Source organism: Perna viridis, chromosome 7 (assembly GCF_037379345.1).
Source record: "Perna viridis isolate PV_CMFRI_1.1 ecotype Kerala chromosome 7, ASM3737934v1, whole genome shotgun sequence".
Classification (NCBI taxonomy): domain Eukaryota; kingdom Metazoa; phylum Mollusca; class Bivalvia; order Mytilida; family Mytilidae; genus Perna; species Perna viridis.
Genome location: NC_142451.1, coordinates 17912632 through 17935128, shown reverse-complemented (window position 1 = coordinate 17935128; position 22497 = coordinate 17912632). Strand labels below are relative to the sequence as shown.

Here is a 22497-nt window from a genome sequence, read left to right as displayed (position 1 = left end):
TTGTTAGTTTCCACTACTGAATACATGTGAAAATCTTTATATATATATATATATATACAACATAATTAAAAAAAATAGTAACTACCTTATCTTCAAAGATTATCAAGAGGTCTTCAGTATGTGTAAACATACCTTTAAGCAAGCTCTTAAAATGTGAAAAAAATCAATACATGTAACTTAATGATGAAAGTTCTGAAAAGGAAAAAGGGAAGCCTCAATGGATTTAACTGCTAGTCTTAATTTTTATACATCATTAGCACATGAAGTGGCGATGCATTATGTATTACCCTCTGAAAAGATGTGTGTCTATACCCCATGGTTTCCAGATGATAACTTGAGAACAGATCTATGATGTCTTTTAAAGCCTTGTACAAAAAAGTACAGTTATTTAGTACAATAAAATAAAGGTTAAGTTAAATTTCCAGCAAAGTCAAAAATGTAGTTTTCAAGACAGGTCATTTTGAACATTTTGCCATATATGGCAGGGTATCACTTAATGTTCCATTATTGCCCTATTTTAATTAGAATCATTTACCAATTAATGTTTCATAAATTAATTTAGACTCACTTATTTTAACAAGGAATGTCTTGGTGTATTCCAGTGATTAAAAAATAAACTGCACATGGTGTATTTAAAAATTAGTGGTATTCATTAACATTTTTATTTGGGTGCCTTGAGAGTGAAAACTGTTGTTATAAACCATTATTCTTTTACAATATTGGTCATTTGTGATAGCACCAAAATCAGATTTAATGTAAGCAGTTTTGTTACCGGAAAATGAAACTTTTTAACCAAAAACTGCAGAAGGATATATATATATATATATATATATATATATATATATATATATATATATATATATATATATATATATATATATATATATATCTGGCCGAGTGGTCTAGGGCGCTGGACTTTGTGCAGGCGGTGTTGCCATAGATGTCACTGCGGTACGAGTTCGATCATTTGTAAAACATACATTTCGGAGTACAAAGAAATCACCATGATAATTCATTTGTCCTTGCAGTTAAACCGTTATGATATGCCTAAATCCTGCAAAATACGAATTATACCAGTTTTATACATTGTAAATTTCAATATGCTGTACACGTAAAAGTGCAAAGTGACACAATCCAATTTAAAATTGTATATGTTCAGAAATCATGGATATTCTTTTCCAAGCTTTTGCATGATCCAAATACTTCTGGTATTCCTTGTAAAAAAACATTTTACCATAGTTCGTTCCACCAAAATACAGATAAACTCAGCCAGATTTGTTGAGTTTTACCCCTGCCCGTTATGTACAGGACACTTGACATTGCTATCAAAATCAATGATTCGTCTAAAAGAGGATTAAACTACAATCAAAAGTTGGTTTCTGTACGTGTCCGTAAATATAGTAATTTTTTAATAGTTTTTTGGAGTGATGAGACATTTGACAATTTGGCGGTTAACACCCTGTACTTTTCTCACCTGTTCTGCTTCTGTTATACCTTTCTAATTTTAACGAATGTGTTTCAACCAAATTTACTGTAGAAACTATTATTATTATTATTATTATTACAAGGTTACAACTGTATACAGTCCCAGATTACAGATAAGTTTTTAATGACATATTCATCAAATGCATTTGTAGCAATCGGAACAAGCATTTGCAGATGCCATTTTATATACAAATAAAGGTTACAAAGAAAAATGTTGTGAATCAAATATCGACAAAAAGATACACGCGTAAGACAGTTCAAATACGTCTAAATCCAAGTATATAGTATAAACACAGGAAACAAAGACGTTAGATACATACACCATGTGGCGCAATAACCGAAACAGAGGTCCTTGTATCTCCTATGTCGTACCGAATAAAATTAATTACATATAAAAACTGGAGATAAGGAAAACAAGGATTCATGCACACACAAAAATACAAACTACACCACAAAAAGACCGGGAGTGACATCAGGTGCTCCGGAAGGGTAAGAATGTTTTGTTTTGCAGGCGACACCCGACATATTGCAAGTGCGTATGGTTCGGTAACAGTCCAGCAACAACAATGCACTCCTCAATACCAGTCACAAAGTGGTCCCGTCAAAACAGTTCACTCTAGGGTGAAAGTGATGACCATATCATGCGGGTCCAGGGTCGTAGATAGAATAAATGGCCAAGCGAAGTGACTCAAGAAATATTTGGTGGTAGACTGAAAAATCAAGATATCACGCAAAATAAAAAGCATCTTTGGATCCGTGTCTGCACGTTGTCATTGTAATGCACTTTCCATGTTTTGGTTATGTACATTCAGAGAAGAAAGTAATTTTTAAAATTACATCCTGCTACATTGTTAGATTCGAATTTGAAGTATTTTATTTATTTCATTTGTGAAAGCACATTAAAAAAAACGTAGGGATATTTTCCATAACGACACAAAATTGTGTTAGAATGCTATAGACAATATACATGTATAATATATGGTTGTTTTGAGAAAAAAAATCTTAATTGTTGGTAAAAAAATTACGCGTTTTATTTACTCCACTTTTTGAACATATATAGTGATGTTTTTTCCTCTTTGCTCTGTACCTTCAAATAACATTGTCATGCCCTTCGGCAATGTTAGAACACTATCTGCACCATCACATCTCGTTATCCGAACGTAAGTTACGCTTATCAAATATTGTTCGTAACACGAATATTTTGTTTCAAGACAGCAAGCTTTTCTACAAGTTTATTAACCTTGGAGCGATTTAATGTGTAATCGGCCACGATCATAGGAGCCTTGTAGTCCAAAGTGATCACTGAAGTCGAAAAAACACATGATCATCACCAAAATAGAATGACCCATCGGCTGTTATAGGGAACATTTGGAAAATACATCTTTGTAAAAGAATTAAGGTAAGAAAAAGCCAAATGTTTATATTTAGTTCTTTTTTTCTATTAATTTTTTTTAATTCGTGCACCGTGTTACATATATATCCAGATTTTTTACAACAAATTTCAAGTCGCTCAATTTCTCTCTTTTTTAAAATGTAGATGAAAACGTTCTTAGATATTTTGTAGATTACCTGTACAGTTAAGGAAATATACGACTCGATCGTATAAGGTATATTTATAGAGCAGATCCAGCATTTTCTTACGAGATAGTGCCCTCAAGAAATTGAATTGAAAAAACGTATCCAACTTTTTATAGTAACGAATGAAGTTTGTCATTCGAGCCACATGAAAACAATTAAATTCTATAAAAATATTTATTAACCAACTTAATACAATATGTATAGAAATACCCATTCTTTATGAACCGAAAATTTCGACAACTGGTCATTACAAACATGTAATTCCTACAGCCGATCATTACGAAATCACAGCCATGCACTACGAATTGAAAAACGAAGCATCAATACAGTACCATTATGGTCCAAATCAAAATGGCGTACATTTCTTACAATAAGTGACAACTTTAATTAAAGTGTTAATTAAAATTAACTAATAATTCAGTTAATTAGATTAGGAGATTTAAAGTTGCTGAAAAATGGTACTGGGACCGATTATATTGAATGATTTGGTATGTTTAATATCGTACTATAAATTGACGATTTTTTTTAATTATTGGAAACGACAATAAAACCTTCAAGATTTTTTTAAATATTTGATTCGTCGAGATATGTACTTATTTTAAATTATGGTGAAATCTGACTATGTCCTGAGATAAAGTTGGTTAATAAAAGTATCAATAATTGCCTCTGGTGGCTGTAATGACCGTTGGCGTTGCCTCGGGCCATTACAGTCATTCTTGGCCATTATCAATACCTCGGGCATGTTACAGGGCCAATATGGAAAAGGCCATACATTAATACTACTTTAGTATATTAATGAATACATATAAACCGAATTATAAAAAAAAACATCAACTATTCCTTAATTTAAAAAAAGCGGTTGTATAATGGTATCCCGCTGTCGTCGTCGTCGTCAGCAGACCATTTGGTTTCAAGACAAAAGAGTATGGAGTGCTATGAAATTGTACCACAAGGACAGAAAGGCTAGGATTGATTTTAGGGGTTGTCATTTGAAGAACCAAAAGAGACCAGGAATAAGCATTTTCACGATATTAGACAACAGCTTCATTATAAGTGAATGGATCTCTTTGAAATGGTACCACAAGGTTCCATACTACTACATGAAGGACTTGTGTTGTTCTTTTAGGGGGTGATTATTAGGGACATAAAGGGGTCATTTTTGTAAAATTCGGAAAATAACTTGACAAAAAGCGGATTGATCTATGTTTCAATTGTACCGCGAAGTGCAATATCTTCAACTGAAGGCTTGGATTTGATTTGGGGGGGGGGGGGGTTGTAACTGGAACCATATATGGAAGAGGGGTCAAAAATGAGTCGCTTTGATTCTGGTCTAATTTTTATTTTGTGTCAAATATTAAGATTCAAAGCTGTATAAAGCCTAAATGGTGTCCATATTTGCACCAACTGTTCGGAGTTCGACATCGATTGTGGTATCAAGCTGCGCACAGCAAAGCACTTATTCCAGTTATGCAACTTAACTGCCGGTAAGCACTTACAATTGTTTTGAATTATCACACTTTGTTTATATGGATAATGGCAAAACCACATTATTTATGTGGTTACCGAAAAAAGGTGACAGGACGGTATTTCGAAGCGGAAATGTACCCTTTGTACATGAACTTTATTATGTAGACAAACATTGGTGATACACTAGTAATCATCGATTGTAATTCTCATTATAGTTTTCTTTTTCATATAAGAAGACAACAATGAAAATACAGTTCTTAGTTGTTTTGACATGCTTAGGTGTTGTGATATCCTCACGTAAGTTATTTATGTATATCTGTCCTAAAAATTTAAGGTTTTGAGTTAAACGTCCTCGCTGACTGCACTGGGGTGGAAATGTAGGTAAGAAAGGTGTTTTGCTTTACTTTGGTATTTTAAAGTCCTCAAGTTAGAATTTTGTCGCAGTATGTATAACTTGAACATAATAACGGTAAGAAACACAAAAGTACTTTGTTTTACCCTATATTTACTCTGATTTGTTTTTATTCGACCATCTTTCTAGACGAGGACATATTATGATGTACGTTGTCCATCCACCAGCTTATTTGATGCAAGCCTCCTTTCGCTTTTCATGATACTTGGGGAAATAGACTTGTTTATGTTATAAATGCATGCTCCGTTTATGGATTTTTAGAAACTTCTGATCTTACGTTTTGGAGTTTTTGAGACTTGACTCATAAAAAGTTGTCGGATCACAGCTTAACTCTGCTTGCATCCAATGTCATGAAAAAGTTAAAATAAAAAATAGTTAACTTCTATCGATGTGAACAACCTTTCAATTTGTTTATAATACTGATTTCACGGTTTCGAGTTATAGGACTTTATTCATGAAACATTCGCACAATAACTTGAAAACTACCAATTGCATAAAATTTTGATGAATTGATAATTTCTCGGATGTAAACCCGTTCGATTTCGTGGTTTATCATACTCCTCTGATGCAAAAATTGGGACTATACAGAAAACACATTTCAGTATTTAAGTTATTCGACTGCTTCAATTCTGTAAAAATCTTATCATGTGCCAAACATTAAATCACGATCAAAGTTCAGAGACGTACACGTATCTCTAGCTTGAATGCGGTGTCCATATTCCCAAAGCCCGCACGGCATTTTATTTAAATAATTAAATAACACTATAATAATAAAGTTGAAAATGATTGCACTTTCCGTATATTCGTTACTCATTGACACATTTGCCTGTTTCAATGAGTACTTTCTGAAAAATGTTGTGTTGAATTACTGAAAGCGCGGAACTGATCTTCTGTTCACTTTTTTTAATTAAACCCATTGATGAATTTACGCAGTTTGTAAAATAGCCAATCAAATAAAGACTTGACGCTACAACTCGATCTAATGGACCTGCCCATGTGCAAATTTTAGGCATTTCTGAATAAAAACCCGTTGATATTTATACGCAGTTCGTACTACATGGGACCATACAAAGCGGGTAATAAGTGGTGAATCAACTTCCATATTTATTTTTATTTGTGTTTCGTTAGTTTCGTCAACATTCCCTGTACTTTTTTAAGCGAGACCTTTTTTATCTTATCAGTAGCTAAATTAAAAAAAAATTAATGAAATGTCGGTACACCTGCGGTTCCCTCTCTCCATGTCAAGAGGAAGAGCTGTAAACTCGGAGCAATATTCCCAAGTAATAGAGGGTATAAAAGGGGGTCTTAATTTCCATATTTTTTATTTGAGTTTCATTACCTTCTTTGACATTGTTTTTAATGTCGAGTAATTTGCATTAAAAATTAGTCGGAAAGTCTTAGTGTTATACATCTATGTACTATTTACAACACATTTGTCAATATTTTTCTATTAAATGTAAGGTTAGTACCCCCGCGGTACCCCCTATCCATTCTAATAGCAAGAGTTAAAACAATTCTGAAGGAGTATATTTTACACTCTTGAGTTTGATCAAATTTATGTATTGTCACTATAGCAGCTAAGAGGAGAACACTAGACAGACTATGTACTTCTGAGTTGGACCCAGTGTGTGGCTCCGATGGACGAACCTACCATAACAGATGTCACCTCGCTCTGAATCCGTAAGTAAACGACAGCGTGGTAATAATCTTTAAATAATAACCCACCGCTTTGCTTTCTATATAATAGTAAAAATGTACTGTGTGGTTAAGTCGGGAACTTATGTTGCACTCCTTTGTTAATGATACATGTCATGACATCATCGTGGTCTCATCTTTTTTTCAAAAGAGGACGCAAAATTTTACTGTTAAACTGTTAACTAAAGCCAGACATGATTTAAAATCACACCGCACGAGTCTTTATCCTATTTAGAGCCTGATAACTATCTAATTCAATCATGATTTTGTGGTTAATTTTTCCCAGGTATATAACACTAATATCCCCCGGGTACTGTCCATGTCATCACCAATACCAACCTGTCTGTGGACAAAATGGAATCACTTACAGAAATGACTGCATCAGGAAACTCAAGTAAGATATAACTTTAAAATGAGACAGTAACGGTTCTGTTCTCTTTCGGGTATTAGGGGTGGATAGTCATACAGGGATTCTTAAAAGTGGGGAGCACCTAACTGGTCTACGAGTGCCTAGCTCTGTCATGGCTTAGTGATTTCCTATATAATTAACTAAATTTTTCCTACCTAAGGCCTACCTTTGATCCGCCTATGCAGTAGAGCTCATCAGATGTCCATTTATAAATTGTCAAAGGTACCTAGTGGAAACTGAACAAAATCAATGAAGCGTGACGGTGCACACCCTGCCGCTCTTATATATGCACCTTCTTTTGACGGTTCATTTAATGTGGTGATAAGTATGGATTCTATTACTTAGACCAGTAAATAGGCACTGAAAATATCGCACAAAATTACTATTTTATTTGATATTACATCAGAAAAAAAATCACTCAAATCCTTGAATGTAGTAAACTGTTCAGAAGAGACTTCGGACTAGGTTGTTGTTTCAGTAAAAAAAATGAATAATCACAGATATAAATATATGGTTACACTTATATTTAATATACGAAAAATATGGGACTAAGACGACGCTTTTTCCTATAGGAAAATAAGTACCACAATTGTTCAACGCATTGAAAGTCGGGAGAAGTTATTCATCGAAAAAAGGCTTGTGCGATCTTTTATAAACAAGATTTTAATTGAGGTCACCCAACAGCAAAAGGTCAACCGAGAAGAACAATTCTAAATAAACATGTAATGTTTGAAACCAAATATGTTTAAAGGTTAGCAACATGTCCTTATCAAAACCTGAATGCACAGACAAGATGCATTGGGAGGATGAAAAATATTTGTAATTTGTACATATATCGCGTTGCTTATATCACTACTGGTTAGATACGATGGTGTGGAATAAATGCTTTAATATATGAGCAAATGTTTATGTATGTTGTAGCGGTGTTCTTTTTGCCTACAATGGGCAATGTGTCCAGGGCTGTCCTACTGAATATATCCCAGCTTGTGGAATTGATGGCAAGACCTATTACAACAAATGTTTCATGAAAGTTACGTAAGTACAATTCAACCAAATAAAACAGCTTGGTTTTGTTAATTTCATTTTTTAACTTTAAATTCATTCATCAAAGTGTTCAAAGTGCATGTATGTTGCAGCCTTATTTTTTGTCAATTAAACAAGTTAATTGTTATTGATTAAATTGTTTTTGACTGATGGTTTACAATGATGAAAGTGCAAATAAATACACCACAATGTTCTGTGCTTAAGAGCAATTTACTGACGATGACTTATTTGTCGCCATTGATGACCACAAACATGTTAGTTTTCGTCGATCGAAATTTAATAACTATTTCTAAGAAAGGAGTTTAGGAAATTCTATCTGTTTTATTTTTATCTTGTGTAATTATCAAGACTATCGCTGTACCACGTATAAGTGATCAATTTGATGCACTTCTACTCGACTAACTTTTCTTCATATTTCTGAACTTGATTCAGGTTTACGTTTCTAAAGCTCGTTATAACTCATTTACCATTTTGCACCACGCATAACATCTTATCACACCGCACGCAGATAGAAAATGATCCAATAAGCAAGAACAACAAGCCGAGTGGCTTATTGTAACGGTAACAAACCGCACAAAAATCAAAAATTAATTACCGCATTTTTCAAAATAAACTAATGAAATGAAATGCACAGTTCGAAAAAAAAATATCCAATATATATTATTGATACTACTTTCAGTGGAGTTAAATGTGCCTATGACGGAGAATGCATCAAACAGTGTACTAATGAGTATGATATCGTTTGTGGAACTGATGGTTTGTTGTATGTCAATGACTGTCATCGTAAAATGAAGTAAGTCGGTTGGGATAATTTTTTTTCTCCAGTTAAAAAGTTCATTGGTAATTAATGATTTCTTTTTTATAAATTATATCATTTTCATTCAAATTCTACTAAAACATCGTTAGGAAACAAATTATGTCTTGCTTAAACTTTAAATACTTAAATGCTACATCACCATTGGCATTTAAGCGATTTAAAGTCTTTTATTTTCTCCATAAGTCTTGCAACAACCGCAAAAGTTCGTTATTTAAATGTGTTTGCATTGATTTCAGCGGTGTTGGTTTGGCTGATATGTCACTCTGTCGCGATAAGTGTACCTTAAATTATGATCCTGTTTGTGGGATTGACGGAGTCACCTACGACAATGATTGCATCAGGAGAGCTGCGTAAGTATTTGGCGATTCACTGCAGATTTTTTTCAAGAGTTTGAAATTATCTTTAAATTTTTGGGGATTTTGTCGAATTGTGCAGATCATCTATTTCTGATACAAAATATTTGTTCAAAATTTAGTACACAGGAACTTCAGTCAATTAAAGGAATCCATAGGTCTGCCAATTTCAAAATTTTTGGGCTAAATTTTAAGTTTCACAATTTTGTTTTGGTATCAAAACTCTGAATCAATATAGTCTATAAAACAAAGGTTAATTCATAACACTCGTTGCATTATTTCCCAGTGGAGTAGGATTGTCCTCTCAGGGTGAATGTCCTATATGGTGTACCGAGGAACAGAACCCTGTTTGTGGTGTTGATGGTAATACATATCCAAACGATTGTTTCAGACAAGCTGCGTAAGTTACTAACATACGATATTTCTTTAGATATAGCAGAGGTGGAAATGCGTCGATTTTTAATTGCTACTGAAAGTAATTAGTCAGACCCATTCTCAGTGGGATATAAGTAACTCATTCAATTAATACATGGTTGTAGGTATTCAGATATAAATTCTAAGTATTACTAGATTACTTTAACCTCCCTCGAATTTTTGCACTTGTCCCAAATCAGGAACTGTCTTGTTTCGTTTTCCTGTATGCTCCTGGCGTCTGTAACGGCAACTTTCTCGCTGTTCCTATGTATATTGTTGTTTTGGGGCCAGCTGCACTCTGCCCTGTGATATGAGGATTTCCCGTGGGTTGACTTAAACTGGCATTTTGAATCCCGGTGGGGTTATTGTCCCTTTGATATGTTCACCATATCCATTCTCTTCATACAGCATTTAACTCTCATCTTACTTTCAGACTAGTGTTCTTAATGTCCAGGTTTTCACAATAAATCGAGAAATTGAAGGAAATGTCACCTTGATTTCTGTGGCAATGGCGTATTTTTTAATTGGCATTATACTGATTAAAACTAATAATTCTATATTGATGTTTGTTTGTGATAACTGTACACTTGATATAGTGTACGCATGCATTTTTAAGATCTTAAATAGTGTGCACTACATTTAGAATTTTTAAACATGCATTTAGTACTTTCTTTTTCCTTGAATAGTAAAGTGGACATGGCCTCATTTGGAGCATGTCCGGTTGTCTGTACACTTGAATACAAACCTGTATGTGGAATTGATGGTGTTACTTATGACAATGACTGTCTCAGAGAGAAAGCGTGAGTGAAATTATTATTTCTTTTTCAATTGGATAATGAAGTACATGTAGTAGAATGCGTATAAAATTGTAAGTTTTCAAATGAACGAAAATTAAATGAATAAAGTGTCCAGATCCAAGCGTTTTATGAGACTGTATCACTGGATACTACTCCGATGAGCTGCACCAGTAGCAAAACATGTTTCATGAACTAATCTGAATGACGTTTTAAGAAATACGTTTTGATAATGACAAGAATAAAAGTGCTCAGACATCCACTGCATGTTATAGTAAATACATAGACATTTTTCGTTAGCAAAAAACAGTGCACATTTAATTAAGAGATCGAAATTGCAATTTCCTCGAAGTTGAAGAACCATGCACTAATCTATCATAAATTGAATTGAAACAGTAAAGTGGATCTGGCCTCTATAGGAGCATGTCCGGTCGTCTGTACACTTGAATACAAACCGGTTTGTGGAGACGATGGCGAAACTTATAACAACGACTGCCTTAGACAAAAAGCGTAAGTATAAAAACTCATTGCTACCGTCATTGAAAATGAATGGATTTATTGTTTTAAGATTCTTCAAATATTAAGGATAGATCACTAGATCTGATGTCATGAAACAGAACTGTAATATACATCCGGTTTTAAAACTGTTATTGTGATTACCGAGAACTTTTGAAGGTCATTTAAGTGATTATTTATGTATAAACAAATTCAAATTTTTACTTATGGTGAACTCTGAGCTATATCGTTAATTTAAACTTATTTTACAGTGGAGTTGGTTTAGCCTCTGAAGGCAAGTGCCCAGAAGTATGCACCACCGACTACATGCCCGTCTGTGGGACTGACGGCAGAAGTTATAGCAATGAATGCTGGCTGAGAGAAGCGTAAATTTATTTTATATAATATTTTTGCTTGCTTTAAAACTATGGAACTTAAGATTTAACAACTTCTCACCTCTTTTTGATACATGTTCTTATAATTTTTACCCTTATGCAGTAGTATGTCCTTTGTACAAAACGGAATTGATTGATTAGTCATTGTGTTAAGTCGAGTGAAACACTAGTAAGTAATGAGCGGGTGGTCAATATTTACAACCCATTTTATTCAGTGCTTTGACTATTGTTGAAATAATATTTGTCAAATCAGAAAGCGATTCAGAAAATATATTTATTACCAAAAATGTGCTAAGCAAAGTTTTGAGCGTTCTCTCCGCGGAAAAGACCAATAGCCTAGCTTGCCGAGTGGTCTATGGCGCTTGACTTTGTGCAGACGGTATTGCCATAGATGTCTCAGCAGCACGAGTTCGAGTCTCCCGGGGTGGGGAAACAACCAAAAATCTGCTTCGCAAAATTGGCAGTTCTAACATCGTTGGGAATTTTTCAGACCCTTCTATGTTTACGTTATCTTTCCCAGTATCAATTTGTTTCGATGCAGCAGTGTAGCAAATAGATTTGTTACATTCTGAGACGTATGTATGTATAGTTTTTTGAAGATCTTTAGACATATTTGAAATTGTTTAATCTTTGTTTTTAAAGTGGTGTCGACTTAGCCTCTCATGGAGAATGTCCTAAATGTCCCTCTACGAAAGTTCCAGTATGTGGGGTAGATGACAAAACTTACGATAACGAATGTCTACTGAAAGAAGCGTATGTTGATTAACTACTTGCTGATCAAGCGCTTTTCAGTTAAGATTTTATTTAACAATAGTCAACAAGTTTTATATGCTGAAATCAATGCCTGTGTCTTTTGTAAAACATGGATCTTATTTCCACACAAGCCCAACCAGAAACAGAGTTTGCATATTGATTAAAAAACAAAATAAGCTTAACTAGTAGTGCAGACTTGGACACGTGCGCTTTGAACATGTGTGTTTACATGAAAACACACGAAACTAATTTTCACACAAGAACCAGAAGAAGATTTTGAAAATTAATACAAATAAACAAAAGAAAAGCTAACCATCGGTGCAGTCTTAGCGAATTAGCGAAGAATTAAGTAGGACTTTTTATGTTCTTTCGCGTTCTTTATAGAGTCTGGTATATTATATTTGAACTTAAAATTTCATTTAAACTCATAGCTTTAAGTACTGTTTATTGCAAATTTTCCTTTAAAATTAACAAAAATAGTCTGAATTGAAGATGTTAAATATATGACCGAGATGATCAGATAATAAAGTCCATCTTTTGCCTTTCAAGCGGAATCGATTTAGCCTCATTAGGAGAATGTCACAAATGCCCTTCTACGAAAGTCCCAGTATGTGGGGTAGACGGCAATAGTTATGGTAATGAGTGTCTTCTGAGAGAAGCGTAGGTTACTTTTACTGCATGCTTTTGTACTAGTTACTGTATTACATCTAGCGCTTTACATTAAAAACTTTCAAGTTACAATTACAAGTAGGTAAAACAATTGCCAACTTGCTGAATAGACTGGAACTAATGATTATGCCAGTGTTTTGTGTGTTTACCCTTCCGGAGCACAAGGTCCAAGCTCCCAGTTTTTAGTAAAGTCCAGGTTGCTCATTTACTCTGTTTCTATGTACGTGTTATTCTGGTTGAATCGTGTTCTTTGTTTCGTTTGTCTATTCTCACTGTCTAGTATTTATCCCTGGAATATATTATTCTGATTACCTCTTTGTTTCCTTGATCAATCTCTTGTACACGAAACTGATTTTCACTGAAAATTAACCATAACTTTGAAAAGTAATTAAAAAAGAAACAAAACAAGGGAAGCTGAACCTTCGTTGCAGTGTTAGCAAAGGCCATATAAAATATTTTTGGCTTTTAACTTTTGGTTAAATGAGTCTGTTTCACTTATAAAGAGCTTGAGGATTTCCTAGATATCACAGATTACGAATATGTGCAAATCATCCGTAAAAGATTGCGCAATTTGAATCAGTTCAATATATGACCTAGATGATAATATAATATTGTCCACTTTTTTGCCTTTCAAGCGGAGTCGATTTAGCCTATCAAGGAAAATGTCCTATATGTCCCTCTACGATAGCCCCAATATGTGGGGTAGATGGCAATACATATGATAATGAATGTCTACTGAGAGAAGCGTATGTAACTGTATACGCATGCTGTATTTATTATAGTGCATCCAACGCTTCTTTGCTTCATTATTGAGCTTTGGTTCTCTCATTTCTTTGTTCCTTATACTGTTCAAGAAATAATTTTAAAGTACGGTATAATGCAAAAGTTTTCGTTTTTGATAACACGTAACTCTGATCGATATGCCACTCCGTAAAAGACTTTTTTTTACCTTTCTCCCTTTTTTTTGCGACGCATTGGTGTTGTTTTCGCCTCACTATAGATATAATCTAAATTTTCCAATATGTGAAGACCCTGGACAATTGGAATATTTATGACAATGTATATCTGTATTCCTGTAACTACATATTGTATAGATTGAATTATATCTAGCACATGCTTATTTGGCGAAGGCGAATTTTTTCTGTTGTAAAAAAAAAACTAAGGGCCAAAAACTATAACTCCAGTGTACCTTCCCACGAATGTCTGATGACATTGCTGCATGTGCTTATTGAGCTGTGGGACGTATATGTTGCCGACAAGTGTCGATTAGCTTTATTGCTCTTCTAACATGCGAAAAACATGTATTTTTTTCTGTGAAAGGCAATTTCACTAACTGATTGAAACGAAGTGAACATTACCTGTGTTTGACAGTTCGTGCTGTCTCTAACTTTTAGCTGACATCGCTGATTTGTGTTTTTTAATTGAAATAATCGTAATATTTTTGCTCAACCTAAACGAATATCATAAATTAAAATACGGTATGATAATTATTATTTATTAATTAAAAAAGACCGACATAATTTAGTGATATTTGCAAAAAAAAAAAAACGACGAAAATTGATAAACTGACAAGAATTACGAAGCAGATAAAAATGTGTACTGCATTGTAATATGTTATTATATAGCATCTTAAATATCCGAACAAATATTTAATTCGACAGATAATTTCGAAAGTTTTCCAATTGTTCTTTTCTTTCTCCTTTTAAGTGGTGTTGGATTAGCATCTCAGGGAGAATGCCTTAAATGTCCCCCTACAATAGCATCATTATGTTTGGTTGATGGCAATACTTATGACAATGAATGTCTACTCAAAGAGACGTGGGTTACTGCAAATGCATGCTGGATTTATTGTAACACATGTATATCCAACGCTTTTGCGTCATAATGTTGAATCTTTATGTAAAATTTTATATAGTTTTATTTTTAGTCATCCTTTTTTCATTGAACAATACATAAAACTATTGTATAATACTGAAATCACTCTGTTACAATGATTTAAGTAGATAACATTTATAATATTTTCTCCTGTTTTTTTTAATATGTTCGCTTTATTGTGTATGTAGATCGTCTCTGTTCCTAGTTTTTACATTAAGGCTTTGGACTTGAATAAATGCCTATGAATAAGCCTTCTATTTTTTACACTTTGCCATTTTATTTGCCTATACTCATAGTTAATATATGCGTATCCGTTTTCGCATTTCACAGATAAAAATACGTTACCGGTATATACCTCAAAACTTGTTATAGATAACAAACAAGTGAAACGCTTGCAATGTTGCGGGTGCCGCTGGTGGACAGTGGCATGCTTGCCTTTCGGAGCATCTGATGCCATTCAATTTTTTTTTCTCTTTTCATATCTTCAGCTCGCTACATTTGGTACATCGTCTTTCTTTCCTTTTTTACGATTAGGTCATTTTGAATTGATCCATTATTGACGTATTTTTTGTCGAAGGTCGATGCGCGACTCCGTTTAAATTAGATTTTTTTTCACTTTGTAATTTTTTAACGGTGCATTGGTGTTGCTTTCTCCTCGCTTTATTGAGTGTATCAAAATTTCTCAACACGCTGTGGCCCCTGGATGATGAGAATATCAAATATATTATCAGTGACTGCATTACTCTTAACGCATGTTGTATCAATTGTATGGCATCCGGAGCATGCTTATTTTGTGAACGCGGATTTAAAACTCTATAGCAAAAAAGGAAGAGGTTCATTCTTAGAGTTATAATAACTGTGTATATTGTCATGCATGTCTTATGTAAGCGCCGCATAAATTGTTAAACGTTTTGGAACTATAGGTTGCTAACTGACTGTTAGATGCGTGTGTAATTCCTTCATTTAATTTTTGTTTCCAAATATATTGATTTATTTATAATATTTTTTTTTTCAATTTGTAAATTGCAAATTATTATAATTTTAGACATTCAGATATTTTGCAATATATTGAAATGAATGAAATGAATTTACATCTTACGATTGTAAAAAGAAAAGAAAAGACAGACGTGCACTAATATATGGAGAAAGAATTTTTACTGTTTTTGATATGCATTATTTAACATATGTATCTCATAATTAATTTTGCTTTACATTTAAGTGGTGTTGAGTTAGCCTCTCAAGGAAAATGTCCTAAATGTTCTTCTACAATTGCCCCAGTGTGTGGCGTAGATGGCAATACTTATGAAAATGAATGTTTACTGAGAGAAGCGTAGGTTACTTAAACTGCATGCTGTTATACTCGCCGTACAATTAAAAGTTTTAAGTTCAAAGTAGATTTAACAATTGTTAATTGACATTTTTTTTAATCTGTTTTTGATTTTGTTTTGGTTTTTTTTATCATTTTTAGTTTGTTTATTTTTATTTTGTTATTGTGTTTATTTTATTTATTTATTTATTTTTGTAAAAACTAGAAACATAATTCTGTTCAAGATAAATCGGAAGCAAACTTTGAAAATCAAATAAAAAATCAAAATAAACCGAATCTTTGATGCAGTCACTGTGAATGCAAAGCATATCTTATGTTTTGTATTTTCAGTGTTGCTTGTATGTTTCTTTTAAATAGAGCTTGAAGATTTCTTTGGACTCATTTTCTTTTAAAGATTGAAAATATTGTTGATTGAGAGCATTCAATGTATGACCTAGATGATAAGATTATAATGTAAACTTGTTTTGCCTTTCAAGCGGAGTCGATTTGTCCTCACAAGGTGAATGTCCAACATGTCCCTCTGTGGTAGCCCCAGTATGTGGGGTAGACGGAACTACTTATGAAAATGAATGTCTACTGAAAGAAGCGTATGTTACTGTTGCCGCATGCCATATATATTTTATATTCATCTTGACTTTTTGAAAGCGTCATCTTGAAAAAAGTCAAATTGATAAATGGTTCTTCTAACGTTCATCAGTTTGCATTTATTTTTTCTGACAATTATTTGACTTAAATAACGGTATGTCAACTTAAACGCAAAACTGTTTTCGGGTTATTTGCAAAAGACAACAATGAACAAGTAAATATTGACATGAAATATTAAACGGATAATAAGCAAAAGATGTACAACATTGTTATATTTTTAATATAGCATCCTTTAAAATTAACTGAAGATGTACCTAGCTTGGCAGATGAATTCGAAAGGCTCCTAAGTATTTTGCATTTTTTCTTTTAAGCGGAATAGATTTAAGCTCACAAGGAGAATGTCCTAAATGTCCCTCTACAATAACCCCAGTATGTGGGGTTGATGGTAATACTTATGAAAATGAATGTCTACTGAACGAAACGTATGTTACCGTAAACCCATGTTGTATTTATTGTAACGCATGTACATATGATGCTTTTACTCCATTTTAGCTTATCTTTCTATCATTGAACAAAATACGAATTTATTGCATATAATTTCCTCGAGATAATCATGCTTTGACTGAAATATAATCTAGTAAACAAATCAAACAGTATTAAGTCAGTGAAAATGGTTTAAGGTTCAGCTAAAGTCAATATCTAGGACATTCCTTATTGAAATGTTTTCATTCATAGTTTTGATAATAAATTTAGCGCTGACACATTGCTAAATGCATCATCATATATATTTAACAGACAAGCGCAAGTCAAACTTAGGAAACAATGCTTTATAATTTCTATATAACATTAAAAACAAAAGTGTAAACAACATAATTTAGAATAAATCTACAGCTGTCAGAAACAAGATTTGAAGTCTGAAATTCATATAGTCCTATTCCTAAATGTGTTATACAGTGCAAGCTAGCATTGATTTCCTTGAAAGAGTAATCTAGGAAACCAAGATTCTAGCGGAAATCAAAACAAATGTAATCTAGGGACAAAGAGAGACATAGAAAACAGACAAACACAACAAAGAACATTAGGTAACTAAAATAATACAAAGTAACAAAAATAAATGAGCAACTCAAAAGTTGTTATAGATAACAAACAAGTTTGCTGCTGGAGGACAATTGCATGGTTACCTTTTGGATCATCCGATGTCATTCACAGTTCTTTAGCCATTTCTTTAAATTTAGAAGAATTGAGAGATGTTATCCCATGATCCAGCTAAATACCAACACCAATAAATATAACACATCAAAAGTTTCATTCTAATCTTGCAATTTGTCACAAATATTCTGCACTAGATATATTTTGCATTTCCGAACAAAAATTTGTTCTGGTAAATCTGTACATTTATTTTAAAATTTAATGTTTACACTTCTGTTGTAAGCAAAATATGACTGTAGTAGCATGTTTTGTGAAGGACGGAAACAAGCATGTATATGTAGAATACTGTATAAAGAAGCATTAAGCAAAGTTTTCACGAACATAATAATCGCATTCTTCACATCTTGACCTAAATTATCTTGACAATCAATGTAATAGATTTTGACTTTAGCAGAACTTCAGAATTGGATAAAATTGAATCTGTATACTTACAGTTATCCTTGTTCGTGTTTCAGATATTCATTTGAATCTTTTGTTTATAAAATACGGTATATTCTTCACAAGTGTTCGTTTCATACAACAAAATATTGTAATATTTACCCATGAAATTACATATTTTTGATCTCTTCCCTTTAAACGGTGTCGTATTGTTGCTTTCACGTCACTATAGAGAATGTTTCAAGATTTCCCGGCATGCTGTGCGTTCTGGATTACGGGAATAGTTACAATAATGTTTGTGTGTGTTACTCCGCATGCATTGTGCCACATATAGTGCATGCTTACATTGCGAATGCTGACTGGCAGAACCTATTACTACCATGTACTTGCCACGGCTGAGGAAATCTCCTCACTAAGCTATTGTGAGCATAGGATGCTGATTGTCTGTTATATGCGTGTGATTACTATATTTTAACAGACAGCTTTCTAATTAGAATTAAATCCTGTATATTGTTATGTTTTTTTAACTGTATATTGTATTTTTTTTATTTGTTAATTGTAAATCGCAAGTTTTATAAAGACATTCAGATAACTTTCAAGATTGAATTCAATAATTAATTCTATTTGTCGAATAAAAAGTAGAGAAATAATTATAAAAATATTTTTCTTTTTAAATGTTATGCATAATATTAGTTTCTTGTTACCATATATTATTAAATATGATTTCAACGGGTTTATTTGATAACTTAATTTTAAGTTGTGTTGAATAAGTCCCACAAGGAAAATGTCGTAGACGTTCAACTACTTAAGATCCGAAATGTGCGGTTGATGGCAATACATATGATAATGAATGTCTACTAAAAGATGCATATTTTACTCAAACAAGATAATTTTTTGATTAAATATATCAAGTATAGCGATTTTCTACAAGTGCTAAAATAGTTATAAAGTTCTTTTTTTTTCAAAACAATTAAGTGTGAAATAAATCTTTATAATTTTGATGGAATAGTTTACCAATAAAGGCACTATACACTGTAACAGTTTTGATTTAGAAAGGATTTTTTGTTAAATAACAATGTTATCTATTAGATAAAAATATTATCGAACAAAATGTTTTTGTTTTGTTTTCAGTTTTCGTTTTTAGTTTGTTTTCTGATGGTTTCTTTTTGTTTGTTTGTTAGGTTTTTTTTATAATTTTAATTTGAAAATATATTTCAAGTTATATGTCCTATACATTATGGCACATGTGGTTGCCATTATCTTTTGTACAGGCATATAGTCTTCTTATTGGTCTCAAGCCATTCGTGACACAGCATACTTAACAGTACTTTTCGTCAACAGGCATGAATTATTTTGTTGTATCTTTCAGAGGTGTCGAATTAGCCTCTGTAGGAGAATGTTCACAATGTCCGACTACAAAATCGCCCGTTTGTGGAGCTGATGGAAACTCATATGACAATGAATGTCTGTTAAGGGAAGCGTATGTAGATCTTTTTTACGTATTCAAACATACAACATTGCTTTTATGTGCTGCTTGAAACCAATGCGATGCTATCAAGAGATATTTGGATGCTTTCTAAACAAACTTCTTAAAAGTTGATTACACTTGACCTGACAGATGTCGATGGCGTACTTTAATCAGATTGCTTTCGAAATGCTAGACTTGCAACAGGCCTTTTGTATCACATATGACACTGCTTTCGAAATGCTAGACTTGCAACAAGGCCTTTTGTATTACATATGACACAGAAAAGCTATGTTATTAACATATCTGATAACGCCACTACTAACAATTAGTAGATTGCTATCAGAGGGATGCATGAATTAATAAGCTTTTTCATTTAGGCTTAAATTTAAAGAAAGGAACTTGTATAAGTCTGTCTAAATGCAACAATTAGTTGAATGCGATATAAAAACGAGTTGGGTGCAGTTATAGACTGTAAATAAATCTACAGGTCTATAGTGCAGTGTAATAGAATAAAGGTCAAACACGCTTTAAATTTTGGGAAGAATGTGAAACCCGCTATCAGGAAGAAAATAGCAATGTGTAATAACGAATGCGATTAATAGCAAAAAAGCGCGAAAGCTTTTAACCAGGAAAGTAATGAATTGTTTATTAACTCCAGGAAGAAAGGATGCAAGAATAATCACACAGGTGGAAAAACTCATACCTAAGTGACAATAACTGGATCATCTAGGGTTTCGAAATATCACAAAGTTACATTTTATTTTTCAGGGGTGTTGATATGTCCCATCCAGGGGAATGTTGCTCAGGCTACAACCCAGTTTGTGGAGTTAATGAAAGGACATACAACAACGAGTGTGAATTAAATCTTACGTAAGTACTTATTATCTAAGCATTCATTATGGGCTGGTTCTTCAAAAGTATATATTGACTTATCTATGGAGATGCAGTCTGTCCTGTGGTGTCGGGGTTTCTTTGTTGTTTAATGAAACCCATGAGTGGCCTTGAGGTGACATTTTTTATCCCGGTGGAGTTGTTGTCGCTTTAACATATCTATCATATCAATTCTTGTTATATATATAATGACCTGACCTGCATTTGCAGCTTATTAGGGCTCCCAAAACAAAGTTTGGATCACCATTGCTTTTGCTCTTTATTATTCTTCCACTTTCCGCCAAAATTTGGTCTCAAAAACCATCAACCTGAGTCTTTCCAAACTTGTTGCACATCTGAAGTTGTGCCTAAAGTTTTGAAAATTCCAAAAAGGGGGCCATGTTGAAATGTGGCCAGATAAAAGGGGCAAAGGTCAAAATATAGGACAATGCAATATCTCAGAAACCTAGGTGGCCAGGGTCCGGTATCATATATAATCTCAAATTGAGATATATCTCAAAGTCTTCCTCAACTGAAATTTCGACTAATCAGATTGCTTGTGATTGTATATACGAGAAAAACTCATTTAAACTCAGTGATTTGAAGGAAATCGTAATTTGAGATATTTTTTTTATGAAACCGGCCCCTAGACCTTGAAATTTGGTACAGAGGTAGTGTTCAACATCAGGTACAAGATTATGCAAAAAATTGGAAACGATATGTTCCCCATTGGCAAACGATTTTCCCGCAAAAAAAAAAATCAAAAATGCTCCAATTTGGATGAAATTGGGTTTTTAGGGTAAAAATAAAATGCCGAGGCTTAATTTAGAGGTTTCGAGATAATCCAAAAGTCGCCATTACCATGGCGAAAAAAAATCCCGCCAAAAATCAAAATTGCTCTGATTTGGTTGTAACTTGGTTTTAAGGTTAAGTTTAACATGCCAAGTCCCAAGACTTCGATCATTACTGTTGCCATGGCAACCGTTTTCCGGCCAAAATTACAAAATGCTACAATTTGATTAAAATTTGGTTTAAAAGGTGAAAATGACATGCTGAATCAAACTTTTGAGATGGCTGGTTTTGGGAGCCCTTCATGGTCGTCAATATCATAATCATCTCTTGCTTTATGTTATTTTCATATTTAAGTTTTATAGATTATTTTCATGTAGCTTTTCTGGTAGAAGGTAAAAAATGTGTTAGAATTAACAGAGAAGCCTGAAGAACCAAATAATAACCTACTTATGTGAAATCATCTTGAACCAATCCAAAACTGGTATTGTGATGTAGTTGTTAATTGATTTCACATAAAAGGTTGATGCTTATTGGTATACAGTGTTGATTTACAAGTTTGACTTTATCGTTTACAGAGGCATTGCAAAGAAGTATGATGGCACATGTTTAGCAAAATAAAACAGGTAAGCTGTTTTAGGTAGATTACATGTGAACTTATTTTTTCATGTGCTTATAGGTGTTAATTTCATTTTCTTGTTTGTCTTGATTATGTTTATGGTTACACCACTAAGTTTAAGCTGTTTAATACATAAACTTTCACTGATTCTTTCATTGTTGAAAAAAGTATTGTTACAATGCTTTCTCAATATCTTCCAGTTGAAATATTTTGTGTGAAAAAGGTTGGCTTGTATCACATAAGATCAGCTTTTGCATGATTCTTTGGTGAACAATACTTTTTTTTAAATATGTATAATTATATGACTTTGACCTCATTTACCCACCATGAACCATTTGTTTTGCTAACTTCAAATAATTGTGCATAAATCCCCCTTTTTATAACATGCAGAAACTCAATATTCTCTTTTTCAGGAAGTTCAAATGTCAGAAGTGTACATCCATATAAAAAGAGCATGACAGTATTTAACTAATACAATAACGTGTTTAAACCAGTTTGAAATCCATGAGAAAAATGTCCTTGAAAGTTGTTACATGTTTTTATTTTTACAATAAAACATTGATTAATTTCTGCTTTGTTTTCTTTACAACCTGGGTG

At 33.1% G+C, this 22497-nt stretch overlaps 1 protein-coding gene across 3 annotated transcripts; it reads left to right on the top strand.

Annotated features, from left to right (window-relative positions):
• The first annotated feature begins 2746 nt into the window (after nt 1-2746).
• LOC148611614 (uncharacterized) lies at nt 2747-22470 on the top strand. Of its 3 annotated transcripts, XM_088592336.1 has the most exons (21): nt 2747-2884; nt 4764-4827; nt 6517-6622; nt 6924-7031; nt 7968-8081; nt 8770-8883; nt 9144-9257; nt 9547-9660; nt 10361-10474; nt 10865-10978; nt 11236-11349; nt 12001-12111; nt 12661-12771; nt 13416-13526; nt 15875-15985; nt 16459-16569; nt 16939-17049; nt 19524-19634; nt 20391-20492; nt 21860-21907; nt 22314-22470. In XM_088592336.1, exons 2-20 carry the CDS (start codon nt 4773-4775, stop codon nt 21900-21902), a joined length of 1989 nt encoding a protein of 662 aa, XP_088448462.1. In that variant the 5' UTR covers nt 2747-2884; nt 4764-4772; the 3' UTR covers nt 21903-21907; nt 22314-22470. The 3 variants fall into 3 exon arrangements, with proteins under 3 accessions (XP_088448462.1, XP_088448461.1, XP_088448463.1); XM_088592335.1 differs by lacking the exon at nt 2747-2884 and having other exon boundaries at nt 4690-4827; XM_088592337.1 differs by lacking the exons at nt 2747-2884; nt 13416-13526 and having other exon boundaries at nt 4690-4827.
• Nucleotides 22471-22497: the final 27 nt, after the last annotated feature.